The sequence below is a fragment of the Silene latifolia genome, chromosome 11 (genome assembly GCF_048544455.1).
Source record: "Silene latifolia isolate original U9 population chromosome 11, ASM4854445v1, whole genome shotgun sequence".
In the NCBI taxonomy this organism is placed as follows: domain Eukaryota; kingdom Viridiplantae; phylum Streptophyta; class Magnoliopsida; order Caryophyllales; family Caryophyllaceae; genus Silene; species Silene latifolia.
Window position 1 is genome coordinate 14689637 of NC_133536.1, and position 14308 is coordinate 14703944.

The 14308-nt window shown below is 36.1% G+C and overlaps 1 protein-coding gene and 1 long non-coding RNA gene across 4 annotated transcripts; one reads left to right on the forward strand and one right to left on the reverse strand.

Annotated features, from left to right (window-relative positions):
* Nucleotides 1-1191: 1191 nt before the first annotated feature.
* On the reverse strand, nucleotides 1192-2693 carry LOC141611149 (uncharacterized). The gene is made up of 3 exons (XR_012528529.1): nucleotides 2432-2693; nucleotides 1389-1466; nucleotides 1192-1278 (listed from the first exon to the last, which is right to left on the reverse strand). It is a non-coding gene; the product is annotated as an uncharacterized LOC141611149 (long non-coding RNA).
* Nucleotides 2694-3005: 312 nt separating this feature from the next.
* Nucleotides 3006-8740, forward strand: LOC141611146 (putative disease resistance protein RGA1). Of its 3 annotated transcripts, XM_074429599.1 has the most exons (5): nucleotides 3045-5307; nucleotides 5381-6436; nucleotides 7666-7828; nucleotides 7903-8059; nucleotides 8249-8740. In XM_074429599.1, exon 1 carries the CDS (start codon nucleotides 3517-3519, stop codon nucleotides 4969-4971), a length of 1455 nt encoding a protein of 484 aa, XP_074285700.1. In that variant the 5' UTR covers nucleotides 3045-3516; the 3' UTR covers nucleotides 4972-5307; nucleotides 5381-6436; nucleotides 7666-7828; nucleotides 7903-8059; nucleotides 8249-8740. The 3 variants fall into 3 exon arrangements, with proteins under 3 accessions (XP_074285702.1, XP_074285701.1, XP_074285700.1); XM_074429600.1 differs by lacking the exons at nucleotides 5381-6436; nucleotides 7666-7828 and having other exon boundaries at nucleotides 3008-3810; XM_074429601.1 differs by lacking the exons at nucleotides 5381-6436; nucleotides 7666-7828; nucleotides 8249-8740 and having other exon boundaries at nucleotides 3006-3810; nucleotides 7903-8200.
* Nucleotides 8741-14308: the final 5568 nt, after the last annotated feature.

A 14308-nucleotide genomic window follows, 5' to 3' on the forward strand; every position in this document is an offset into this window, starting at 1 on the left:
AAAATTTCAAGACTTTCGGTTGAAATTTCCGATTTTTTCTAGCCTACCTTAATATACACCCTAAAATTTCCGCCCCAAACACCAAACCCTGATTCTACCAAACACATCACAGCCAAAAACAATGAAAACCAAAACAACACATTGCTTAGTGCCTGAAGTACGCCGATGGTGGTTTTCCCGCCGCCGCCCGTATTTTAATAGCACCATCTCACCATCCACACTTTACATTCAAGCTACTTAGATTGTTCACTACCACAACACTACTAATAGACCCATTTACATACACATCCCTTATTACCCTCTACATCCAAGCTTTCATGTTCAAAATTTCAAGGATTTTCCTATTTACATAGCCATCCCTTTCGTCCCGGCCATTTACCATGATATTAACAAGTACGGAGTGCTATTTACCATTTTACCTAACCTAACCTCTTTTTTTCAAACCAAATTCTTCTTTTCCCTCCTCCTATGCTCTCCTAAAATACAAACCATGAAAGAATAAAATAGAGATGTGCAATACTCCCTCCATACCACACCAATGGTAACATTGAGATCTTGGCACTATTCATGGTCTTAGGGAATCTTCGATATTATTTTCGGCTTTTCTCCAAAAATGGATATGTAAAGATTGATTGCGTAGTATAAAGTAGGGTTGTAGGCTTTTGAGTTAAAATATTTTTCTTAAAATAGGGCAATGTAGACAACACCTGGTCAGGTCATGCCCCATATTTGTCATTCTTCACACCCTTTCCCTTCTCTAATTGTGCCCTTAAATATTTGAGGCATTCATAGACCAAAGGCCTTGATTCCGACCTGTGAAGCTATTTGCTATATTTAAAAAATTAACAAAGAAATATTGCACGAAGGCATGTCAAGATGAAACTAAAGAACAAACAACTCCATGATCCCACCCTCTACCCACAATTCCAAGGACCATTTACCCCAAATCTTCTAAAAACATAGCTGTAATAACTTGGAAGGCATAAACAACCTCCATTCTCATAAGTCAAACTTTGATGACGACAATAAGAGATTATAATCAATCTGGTCTGTTTTATACAGAAAACTTTGGCTAACAAATCTACAAGTTAATCCAGTTCTGTTTCTAAGCATTTCGATTCATCTCAAAACCATTCTTATCTAAGCGCGTGCTCACTTGAAAGAAGCAGACAATAAACCACAGAAAGAATGCTCACACAGTTACCTTGATAGACTTAATTAATCCCTTGAATCTTGGATGTGGCACCATCCTCATATTTTGCTATCTGGGTGCCATTTCTACAGCGCAAACCATCATCAAAACATACCAGTAAACTTCCTTAAACTTTAAACATACAAGCTTGTCAAATCAAACATCATAATAAACATGAAAAAGTAATAAAACTAACCAATGCATGGCGTACGTAATTCGACCGAATGGATTTGCCAGTAGCATCATAATCCACTTCCAAAATCCTATAATAATCCTACACTAAAAAAACTCAATGAGTAGCGGATCCAGGTTTTTTTAGCTTAGGGAGCAAATTGATAATGCAATCACCTAAAATTTCCTCTCGACACTGAACACAAAAACACTCTCTTCATATTCAATTAGAGAGCGCATACCTCGAACTATGTAAAACAGTTTTAACAATCTGATCATGTCATATTAATAAGCTGAACAGCTAATGGCTAATTCATAATTTTATGCACAGATACCTCAAATGTAATGCTTATGTCCTTGATGCACTCCCAACTCAAATCTTCCTTTTACTCAGTTTCAAATTAATTCATTGCAGTTCCTACTCGAATATTCCAATAGGAGCAATTAACTTAATTACCGAAACCTAATAACCATTTTTCTACTGCCAAACTATAACTTGGCTCATAGTGGATACCTATTTTAATCTTTCAACATACCCGAATGATATATTCACTAAACTGCAACCTCATAACTTTCACTCCAAGTATAGGATCCATTCACAAATGCGTGTTACTATCAACACGCAGCAAAACTGAATAATTAGTGAGGTAATTTGAAAATACCTCGCAAATAAACCCTCCCCCTCCCCAAATTGGGGAACAAAACATATAAGTTGTTAAAAATCACATGAAAGATATATAACCAAGCACCTCAGTAAATTGAAACCCGTATCATTACAAAAAGTAGAATCTTAACTGGTAATACACATCTCCAAACTCGATTACAAAAACACCGAGATGTACAAATCTAAAAAAGAACCTTAATCCCAAAATAACCAATCAAATCAACTACGGAGTACCATTTAAAGAACCAACGACAAACAATCAAGTCAGAATCCCTAGTCAAAATGTACCCAAATAAAACCACAATTAACAGATCTGGGCAAGTAAAATGAAACAAACCTATCAAAAATCCAATTAAAACCCTAAACTTTACACAAAATTTACAAAAGAGAAACAAAAATGAAACCTTGCACGATGTTTTTTCATGAGGATATGACCATTCTTGTGGATGTGGATAGTACAAGTTGAAGGCAGAATATCCCTATCAATAGAGGTTTGATCGGTTTGAAATGGAGGTTTGATCGGTTTAACGATAAAAGATTTTGTGGGTAATAAAGTAGCAAAGAGGAAAGAGGAAAGAGGGGAGAAGACAGAGAAAAGGGAAGGAGAGTTAGGAAGAGTAGTGAGGAGTGAGGAGTGAGGACTGATGAGGTTGGAGTGAGAATACGGAAGGGAAAAACAAAATGGGCAAACGATCAAAACGATTCGTTTTGAACTGTTCATTTAAACAGTAAACTCCTTTGTGCACATTTAGAATAAGGTGAGTAGATTTAGATTTTGAGCCAACACTTTGTTATTGAGCCTATGTAGATTGACATGAATTATAGTGTAAAACGAATCACCCTGTGAGACGGTTCATTTCAACAAATAAACTATTTATCTAATACTAATAAGTAAGTTGTTTTTATATCCAACGAAATCGTCTCACCGTGTAAAACCGTCTCATGTAATAACGACTGTATTAATGTTATTGTCTTTACTATATTCTTACTTACTTAATTTTGTATATTTGAATTTCAATATTTCTACATTTTCTCCATTCATAATTTAATAATAACAATTGTTTAACAAGTAACCCCGTGCAATTTTTGCACGGGATTAGCACTAGTTGGGGTTAGAGATGCTCTTACTGGACAAATTTAAGGGGGGTCAATCGTCATTTTCGCAGAAATTATTTCATTAGATATTTTCTATATTGGGCTTCGCTCAGCTGGAAATAAAGTCTCTACGAAGTCGACTCACATCCTAAGGGCATTGACTTGTCAATGACAAAGTCTTTACGAAGTCAACTCTATTTATGAACCACATGATGTGCTGTAAACATGTGGTTACTAATCTTTACAAAGTCTTTACCAAGTCAGCTGTCATCAGCCCTTCTACTTTCTAGTTTGCTACTTAATCTGAAATCTTGCATTTACAAATTACAAACATAACCAAAAAAAAAAAAAAAAAACAAGAGAAACTCAGTGAGATCATTCATTTTCCACAATCATGGGCGTTTCAACAACGTTATCCTTAGTTCAAACTATCCTTACTGCTATCCAAACTTTGGGTCTGATGCATTCAGTTTGTTCCATTTCTAACTGCAAATCTGAGCTTGATGACCTCCATAACACCGTAGAAACCGTCAGAGCTGTTCTTATGGACGCTGATGCCAAGCAGGACTCACTTAACTTCCAGGAGAAGAATTACATTCAAGAGCTCAAAGATGCTGTTTATGACGCCGATGATGTGTTAGATGAGTTCCTAACCCTTGCCAAGCAGAAGCAGCTCAGACGCAACAAGGTGAAATCCTTTTTTTCTCGGTTTAAGCTTCTTACTCACAGACTTTCAAGTAAAGTTAAAATGGTTAATGACAAGTTGAACACCATTGCCACTAAGAGTGATAAGTTTAGTTTTAAGGTTGACTGTAAGCCTCTGAAATTTACAAAGGAGGAGAGTTCTTCTTTTTTGTGTGATCAAATCATCGGGAGGGAGGACGATGTGGAGAATATTATAGGTGTCTTGTTGGGTTCTGTTAATGTTGATCATCCACCTGTTTCTTCTCTTGCCATTGTGGGGATGGGAGGTTTGGGAAAAACCGCTCTTGCCCAACTTGTTTATAACGATCCTAGGATTAGTGATGCATTCGAACTGAAGAGGTGGACTTGCATTGGTGATCAGGATGAACAAAAGTGGAGTTTGAAAGGGTATTTAGGGAAGGTTGTGAAAGGATCATCCATTGATGATAAGTCGTCTTTGGAGGAGATGCATCATGAAGTTAAGGGGCAATTGGAAGGGAAAAAATATTTGCTCGTCTTAGATGACGTGTGGACAGAAACTTATAATGAATGGCAGCAGTTTGAGGGGTTTTTGAAGGTAGGGGGAAGTGGGAGTTGGATAATTGTAACTACACGTTCGAAAACAACGGCCGAAATGATTGGAGGTGATCGAGTGCATGTGTTGCAGGGTTTGTCAAAACCGGAGTCATGGCATTTGTTTGAAAGGATGGCATTTCACACAGAAGAAAGAGATGATGAATTAGTTAAACTTGGCAAAGAGATTGTTAAAAAGTGCACCAATGTCCCGCTTGCTATTAGAATAGTAGCAAGTCTTTTGCGTGGTCAATCCAAGTCTAAGTGGCTATCATTTCACGACAAAGGGTTAGATTATCTTAGTGAAACTAATGATACCATGACCCGCATATTGAAGTTAAGTTATGATCAACTTAACCCGTCCTTGAAGGCTTGTTTTGCGTACTGTGCTATCTTCCCCAAGGATTGGGAGATTGGTAAGCAAATGTTGATTCGGCTTTGGATGGCACAAGGCTACATTAACACCGAGAATTTAGGAGAGGAGTACTTTCTTATATTGTTTCAAAGGTGTTTTTTCCACGATTTACTCGAGGACGAATTCGGTGGGATTGACTCGTTTAAAATACATGATCTCTTGCATGATCTTCTTTGAAAATGTAGCGGGCGAAGAGATTTGTAGGTTCGATTTGATACTTCTAGTGTGGGTAAAAGGGTTCGCCATGTGTCTTTTGTGAGCAATCCTCATGCACATCACATCTTTGACAATACTCATGTTCGTACATGTCTTCAAATTATGGGTACACGTAGAGTGGACCAATTACTAGCAAGTAAATCAATACTGAAATGGACATGCTTAAGGTCTTTAGATTTGAGTGAATCAGATGCCAAAAGTTTACCAAAATCAATAGGTAAACTGTTGCATCTGAGGAGTTTAGACCTCTCATTCAGTCACCATCTAGAAGTTCTTCCCAAGTCAATAACAAAGCTAGTAAATCTCCAAACTTTGAATTTATGTAATTGTAAGAGTTTAAAACAACTGCCAGATGATGTGAGCAAGCTAGTAAATCTCCAAACTTTGAATTTACATAATTGTAAGAGTTTAAAACAACTGCCAGATGATGTGAGCAAGCTAGTTGATCTAAGCACCTTAGATATAGCTGGCTGTGATGCACTGAGATATGTGCCAATGCCGGCTGGCATAGGTATGTTGACCAATCTGCAAACTGCCAATTTGTGGTTGGTTCTCGACCAGGTTCAACTTCAAACCAATGTTTTAATGGGTTGAAAGACCTATGTCACCTGAATAAATTGAAAGGGGATTTGAAGATTGAAATAGCAGTACTTAAAAATGCAATATTTGTGAAGGAAGAACAAGGCGGGGGAGGCTATTTAAGGAGTAAGGAACATCTAGAGACGATTGTTATTAACTTTAGATGCTTCGGAGAGGAGTATGGAAGCAAGGAGTCTGAGCAAGCATTGCTTTGGAAGAGATGCGACCTCATCGTGATGTTAAAGCATTGGAGTTGAATGGGTACCATGGTGAGACAATACCGAGATGGCCACGGAGGGGGGATAACTCGGCGTTGTTTGATTTCCCTAATCTTGTCACTTTGAAGATCGAAGATTGCAGTGAGTTGCTCTATCTGCCTTGGCAGATTGGGAAACTTCCCTGCCTTAAAACGCTACAGATTTCGTATTTGCCGAATATGGAGGATTTCATGGATGAAGATCCAGAAACACTTGTCTTGGGTGAAGGATCATCCTTCTTTCCCTGCCTCCATGAGCTCCAGATTTTTGAGTTGCCTAAGTTAAAAGGGTGGTGGCGTAGATCAGATTTAGGGTCTCTCGTGGTCCATCTTGATGACAGTGGGAGCAGCCCAGAAGGACAAGTAAAGTGGGTATCAGCTCCCTGTTTTCCTCTACTAAAGATTCTCAGTATATTTTTTTGCAATAAGATGATGTTTGTTCCTTTATGTCCGCAACTCGAAGAACTCGAAATACATGATTTCAGGAGATGTATGAGTTGCAGACCTCGCCATCAGCTGACAATCAGCAACTTGGAGTGGCTAAAAGCAATGCCAATGGAGTACACTCAGTTTATTTCAGAGATAGAAATAGTGACTAAAGAGGTTAGCTTGGGAGAGGTAAATGATTTTCTGACCTGTTTATGGTCTTCCCTGCTAATCTTACGCATCGATAGTTGCCCTCAACTTAAGAGCGTGGGAGGATGGTTGGAGCAGCTTTCTGCCTTGAAAAATTTGCGTACCCTACAAATCGTTCTTTGCCCGGAACTTGTTAGCATAAGAGGATGGTTGGAGCATCTGTCTGCCTTGGAGAAGTTGCGTATAGATGAGTGTCCAAAAGTGGAGTTGGGTGGGATGTCATGGCATAACCTTGCTGGTAGTCTTCAAGACTTGTTTTTGGGCGGTTTCTCTGAGATGGAGGAAATGCCAGAGGGGATGCAGTACTGCACTTCCCTCCGATATCTTGTCATCTGGTATTGTCCCAAACTAAAATTTCTGCCAAAATGGATGCCCAAACTCACTTCTCTCCAGGAATTCGAGCTTTGGCATTGTTCTGAGAGTCTGTGTAAAAGATGCAAACAACCGAATGGGGAGGACTGGCCCCTCATCCAACACATATCAACACTTGAAGTGAGGCGGTCGTAGGCATAATGATCGCACTACTCACTGTACCGTGTGTGTGTTTACCATTGTACATTCTAGAGCAGTTGTCTTTTTATTGTATCCAAAAGAAACCTGACCGCCACCGATCTCGTCGCCCTTTCCGGGGGCCACACCGGCCAATGTGCTTCCTTCAACAACCATGTCTACCCTGCTCGTGACCCGACTCTTGGCCAAACCATTGACCAAACCTTGTACATTCTAGAGCAGTTTTCTGTTAATAATGATAGCACTACGTATTTGTGTTTACCATTGTACTACGTAACGTAATAAACTAGTTTATATTTAGACACTAGAGTTTTATTTTGTTTTACATATTACCTATAGATTTTAAATTAATTTTCGCATTTTTCACCCTTCTATTTTAATTTAAGAAAAAAATTGAAATTGCAAAATTAATCACCAAATTGAGTGATTTCACAAAAAGGTGTGTTTTAATGAAAATATATTTTATTTATCCATCAAGCACACTAAAGTATCTCAGTATAAAATTCTTGTGAAAAGATGATGTTTGTTCCTTTATGTCCGCAATTTGAACATCTCACCTCGTTATCAGCCGCTGTTGTCGTACCTGAAATTGAAGAAGCTGGAATCAACAACTTGAAGTGGCTGAAATCAATGCCTATGGAGTACTCTCAATTTCTTGTAAGTATATTCATAAGGGATGAGGAGACAATGGAGAGCTTGGGAGAAGTAAATGAGTTTCCGACCTGTTCATTGTCTTCCCTGCGATACCTGAGCATTGATGATTGCCTTAAACTTAAGAGAGTGGGAGGATGGCTGGAGCATCTTTCTGCCTTGGAGAGTATGTCTATCAGTGTGAAAGTAATCCCAACAATATTGTTAGAGCTTAAATGGAGCATCTGCTTCTGGATTAAACTGATCCTGTGTTTGTGCAGGCTGCTCTGAGCGATACAGGAGTACCAGTACCACGAGTTCAGGTCATTGCCACTGACGCTATATCTTCAAGTGATCAGCTGGGAAATTGATGTCAGTGATGACGAATTTCTACAGTTTGACACATCCACAGTCCCTGTCTTAATTACATTCACCAAGGTTCCATCCATAATTCATTTTCCGTTGCAACTCTTCATATATTTGAAGATATTAGCTACCATAGTCGACATTGGTTGATGACCAAAGTCAAATGAGAACAATATAAATAGGACGAAGGGATCTGAATAGGTTCATTATTTCTCGTTTGGCTTGTACATTATTTGAATGCTAATTTTGATGTTGGTTTAGGTGGGAAAAAACTATACAGTAGATGCAACTGCAGGAGGAAGAATCCCAAAATGAGTTCAGCTATTTCTATTTCTGTAAACCGGAAAGGTCATATTTGTGGCCTAACCAACCGTTGTGGGGGCCGTGGGGCCGGTCTGGATCCGAGTGTAATCCATGACATGATCTCTGTAGCTAAACATGTTAGTGAGCAGTTTCTGAACAAGTTAGATTCTGAGATAGCTGTTGCACAAGCTCGTCAGGAGGAATCATGAAATGCTAGAATTCTTATTTCTACTCTCTAGTCTCTAATGGCGGTTTTTGGCGTAGGGATTATTTGTTAGTCTGTATCTTTTGAAATGCTAGTCAAGTAGAAATATTGCTACATGGGTTTACATTAAAAAATGTTTGCTTGTGTCGTGAAATTATGGTATTACTATGGATTTCCCGGGAGTAAAACTACAAGGGATATTCATTCAATACAATATATTGGTTCCTTATGAGAGCAATTGAATCTTTCTCCTGTACTATGAGACCGAGTCTTCTGACTTACATGTGTGTTTTGTTCTTTATTTACCGGTGCCACCGAGATTAAATAGTCTCGACTTATGACTGTTGGCTTTCTGTGCAACAGAGCACAAGTAGCGAAAGAGAGGGTTATCAGTCCAATAAAACATGGCCCAAAGTACCCTTGTTGCTCTTTTCAACTGACGACTACTGAAAATACACAAGCTAAAGCTGACAATAATATTGTGTAACTTGGTTCCAAAATGAGTTAGTTTGATTGTTAGATGCGTTTTGGGTCGGATCAATTGAATCAAGTTAGTTTCTGATTCTGGGTGGAATTCGGGTATGTGTCTTAAATCGTGTCATTTGGGGATATGGTATATTCCTCGTTGGGGCCTGGGGTTTTTATCTATGTTTCGTCAATTAGTCTTGCTGAAGACGGGTCGGAGCAAGTGACGGATAATGCCACTCACAAAACGGATAGGGGGGACAAGGTGGGGGCACCCCCATATGCTTCCCTCTCTCCTCTATTTGGGTCATTTGTGAGGGAAAATGGTATCCGTCACTCTAGAGTGACGGATACGTGTCGTCACAAATGAGATTTTGTGATGTTTCGTCACTATCCATTAATCACGAGGACAGAGGGTCTAAGTTTGGGTCATTTCAAATCGGATTTCTAAAAGAAGATACGAACAGGTTAACAAATCTATAAATATAATAAAAAAGCAACAATAAAACATAAAATTTCACCATTTCCCTTTGTATGTTCATTTCAAAAAGCCACATCATCAAGCATTATTTAAAAAGTAAAATGTTGGAAAAATTATATCATTAATTATAGCACAATAAATATTAAACTTGACTTCTGTTTTTCTCCTTAAAGAAAACTAAATAATAATTAAACATCAATGTAAATACTAAATCTTAAATCGGCAACTCTCCTATAGGACCGTCCTATAGCATAAGACTGACCCAAAAAGAGAGAAGTCCAAACAAAATAATTAAGTTTATTTATATTTTAATTTTATTTTAACGACCCCACATTTTATGATGAAAACTAACATATCTAAATATACAATTTATCAATATAAAATTTTAGTTTCTCAAAATAAAATAATTTTCTACAAGTTTAATAACTAATTTATTTGGGTTTTTAGTTATTTGGTTAGTTATAGATAAAATGGCTCACACAACAATTTGTGATCTTAAATTATGAGATTTTATTGTTAAAATAAGTTATATGAGAAATAAAAATTACCTTGCATCACGTAAATTTTACGACATTTATTAATGCTATCTTTCTTTTGCTATATACCCCGTCAATTTCAATTAATTGGAAACATAAAGAGGACGTAAAAAAATGTCTTTACCATATTTGTTTTATAATATGTGTTCAAATATTATAATATCGTAACAAAATTAGAATATCATTCTAGAAGGACAACGTAGAGTACTCCATGAAAACTTTTCTAAAACCATATTATTCAACATTGTATATATAAAATATATAGTGATGTGAAAATAATAAATGAAAGCCAAAAATAATTATGTGAAACAAACAAAAGTAACAAAAGACAACATAAAAAAAAGTGTATTGAAGACGGAGAAAAACAAAATGAAAAAATAAAGACGATCAAATATCACCTTGCACAATTCGCCTTTTTTATGTTCATTTCAGAAAGTCACTTCATCATGCATTATTTTAAAAAAAAGTTGGAAATATATCATTAATTAAAGCACAATAAATATTAAATTTTGCTTTTTTCCCCCTTAGAAAAAATTGGGATATTCTACATGATCCCCCTCAATTTTTCGACTTTCTACATTGTACCCCTACACTTTTTAAAACATATATGGTACCCCTAATTGTTGTCATTTTTACTAAGTGTACCCCTAAACTTTATTTTTCATCAATTAAACTCAGTTTTAGGCGTAAGGTAATGACTTGGACGCGTAACCAAACTTGTCATTTATTATCCCATGACATAAGGACTTTATTGGGTTCAATATCCATCTCGATCCTAATATTTATTGATATATATGGGCTAAGAAGTTTTTGACGGAAAATTTGTTGAATCCTTGCCAAATTATCACGTCCAAAGATGGATATTGAGCCTAATAGAGTCCTTATGTCATGGGATGATAAATGCCAAGCTTGGTTAAGCACGCATCCAAGTAATCACTTAGCGCCTAAAACTGAGTTTAATTGACAGAAAATAAAGTTTAGGGGCACACTTAGTGATAAGGACAACAATTAAGGGTACCATATATGTTTTAATAAGTGTAGGGGTACAATGTAGAAAGTCGCAAAATTGAGGGGTGCCATGTAGAATATCCCTAGAAAAAATAAATAACAATTAAACATCAATGTACCAGTATGTACTCTTCAATACATTTTTTTTGTCCTATATACAAGTATGTACTTATGATTCTATATAAGAGAATAGAAGTCAATTATGAAAATGAGTTTCACATGTATCGATTATTCAATTGACATGATTAATTTTGTAGCACAATTCTCAATGTTCAATTATGAAGTTTTAGCTGTCAAAAAAAAAAATTATACAGTTTCAAGTTAAATTGACACACCACTACCAAAATAAATGAACTATACACTGCAACAGTTTTGTGTGTCATCGTATTCAACAAGTTGTCAACATGTTCGAAACGAATAAATTTACATTTATGCATGAACTTACACAGTTAAACTCAAACGTACGCGTGAATTTCACGACACTAAAACTAGTTGGAAATAAATGACTAACTAAAAGTAAAATTCGGGGCATTTTTAATTCAATAGGTCTCACTTGTAACGGATATATCCGTCACAAACTTGTGAACGGTCAAATATCACCCACATAGTATATAAGACAAAAAGTAAAATACATAGGAAATCACAAATAATTTGTCTTTATCCTCTCATATAGATTTTATTTGACTCGTAACAATCTTGTGACGGATATCGACCGTCACAAATGAGAATTTGTGTTTTTAATTTGATGATCTCAAAAAATTGGGTCATTTCAAATCGGGTTTAAGTTTTGTTCAACTTAACTACAAGTCAGATTAAATTGTGTGCTTCCCTTTCTAATTCTATGTAATCCTCTTATTTTAGTAAAAGACTTCTCACATCTAGACCTGACAAAGCTGACCCGAGACCCGAACATGCGAACCCGACTCAGACCCGACCCGAAACTTGATTGACCCAATGGTGACCCGGCCCAAGATGACCCGGCCTGAAATGACCCGACCCATAACTAACCTTATTGAAAATGACTTAAAGTAACCCGAAACGTCAAGTACTAAGTCAAATTAATGTTACTTACACCAAATAGAGTTTCATTTGTTATAATCATCCCTTATAAATAGTTAAATTTGCAAAATAATATTTTATAATCAAAATAGTACTAACTAAAGTGTTTTAACCATTAACCCGAAAGCGACCCGACCCAAAATGACCCATACTCGAAAGTGACCCCGAAACCCGAAATGACCCGACCTGATCCGAAATGCATGGCAAACCCGAAATGACCTGACCCATACCCGACCCGAATGACCCATTTACCGCCTCTAGTAATATCTATCCAAATAAAGTATTACTGAACCCATTTTAATTAGGGGTGTCATTGGGGCGGGACGGTGGTGGATATAGGCTCCCCCGTACCCGTACCCACCAAGAAAAACTCGTACCCATCCCCGCCCCACCACCCGTGGCGGGTACAAGATTCCAAAACCATCCCCGCCCCAACGGGTGGAAATATAAAACCGTACCCGCCAGGCTTACTCATTAACCCGCTACACCATAATTTTTTTCGATAAATTTTTTCGTAAAAGTTGGTAATCACTATTAATTTCCATTTTTTTGAATTTATCTTTATAATTTTATTTTTTCACCAAATAAGTTAGTAAAAACTTTATAAAATAGTTATTATTAATATTATATCTTAATTATAATTAAATACTCCCTCCTATTCTACATAAACTTCTCTCTTTCCTTTTTCATCTATTCACAATACCTTCCCTATTTCCTTATTTAGTAAAGTTTTATACTTATTTTAATCACCTTACCCCACAATAATACTCCACCTCACCCCACAACAATACTTACTAGTTTTCTTGCTCATGCGTTGCACGGATATTAAAATAATGTGTGATAAATTTCACATGTCTAAGATTTTATGTATGCTGCTTGACCAACAAATAATTACAACATAATATTTACATAAGAATAAAAGAGTGTGATTAATAAAATACTTTTTTTTTAGGAAAATAAACCAATATGAAGTTTATATATATATATGATACTTGGACTGATAGTTTTTAGAATTTGTTTATTAATACTTGTTTGTTTTTCAATTAGTTAAGGAAAACAATAATATCTACTCTGCATAATCAACTCAATGATACAACAAATCTCCTTCTTTCGAATAACAACCATAATTTAATAATTGCTGGATCAAATTGTAATTATGTAAAAATATTTAGAGGTAGTTAGAATGTTATATCTCCCGGTCAAACTATATATATATATACTCCCTCCTATTCCGAATAAGTGTCTCATTTGCCATTTCCGTCTATTCACATAACTGTCACATTTGCCAAATTTGGACATGTTTTTTTGACTTTCCTACCCTTAACTATTTTCTTTATTTACCACCCCAACCACCCCTAAACCATCATATTCAATATTTTTCATTATTTAATTCTTATATTCTTACCCCTATACAATACTTTTCATTATTTTAACTCCATACTTTTAGGGGGTGTTTGTTTCAACTCACAAAGGTATGAGGTATGTGTTTGGAATTAGTCAAACTCATACTAGGCATTTGTTTGGCAAAAATGAAGGTTTCATACCCATACCTCAAACCCATGAGGTATGGGTTTCTCATATCCAAGGGGGGAGGTGGGTATGAGATTAATACCCATGAGTATCAAATAATAAAACCAAAAATCATGAAAAAAACTTATATGGAACATTTTAAATGAATTTTTTTTTTACATTTATTTGATCAAATTTTAATTTTCATGATTTTTCAATATCAAAAATAATTATTTTTAATGTTGTATTCTAGATTTTTTTAACTTTGATGAAATTCAACTCCATTCCAGCCAAAATTGAAACAAACACAGGATATGAGAAATCAAGTTCCAAACCATTCCTGATTCCAAACCCATAACCACGCGCGAACTAAACGCGCCCTTATTATTTTAACTTCATTCCTTAATATTCATGCAATTGTTCAAATGGGACAATTATTCGGAATAAAAAGGAGTATAAGATAAGGAGCAATGGGGAGGAAATTTACTCATACACTCGAATCCGCATTTGTGAAAACAGATAGTTCATAGTCACATAATCACACCCCAAAAAAACAAATAAACCAGATGGCTCACAACTTCACATCATAAAAATCACAAATAGGATTATACATCCAGTTGTATACTTGTATCATAAGCATTGTACAACCAATGTATAAGAATTTGAGCTTATATGTATTCTTTCTGAGCTAATTCAAAGTTTATGTTTTTAATGTGTAAATGGATGAGTTCAATTCTTTCTAATAAAGCTCATAT

Bases quoted from the DNA above. Each gene is read 5' to 3' on its own strand.
- LOC141611146 (XM_074429599.1), top strand. From the start codon at position 3,517: ATGGGCGTTTCAACAACGTTATCCTTAGTTCAAACTATCCTTACTGCT.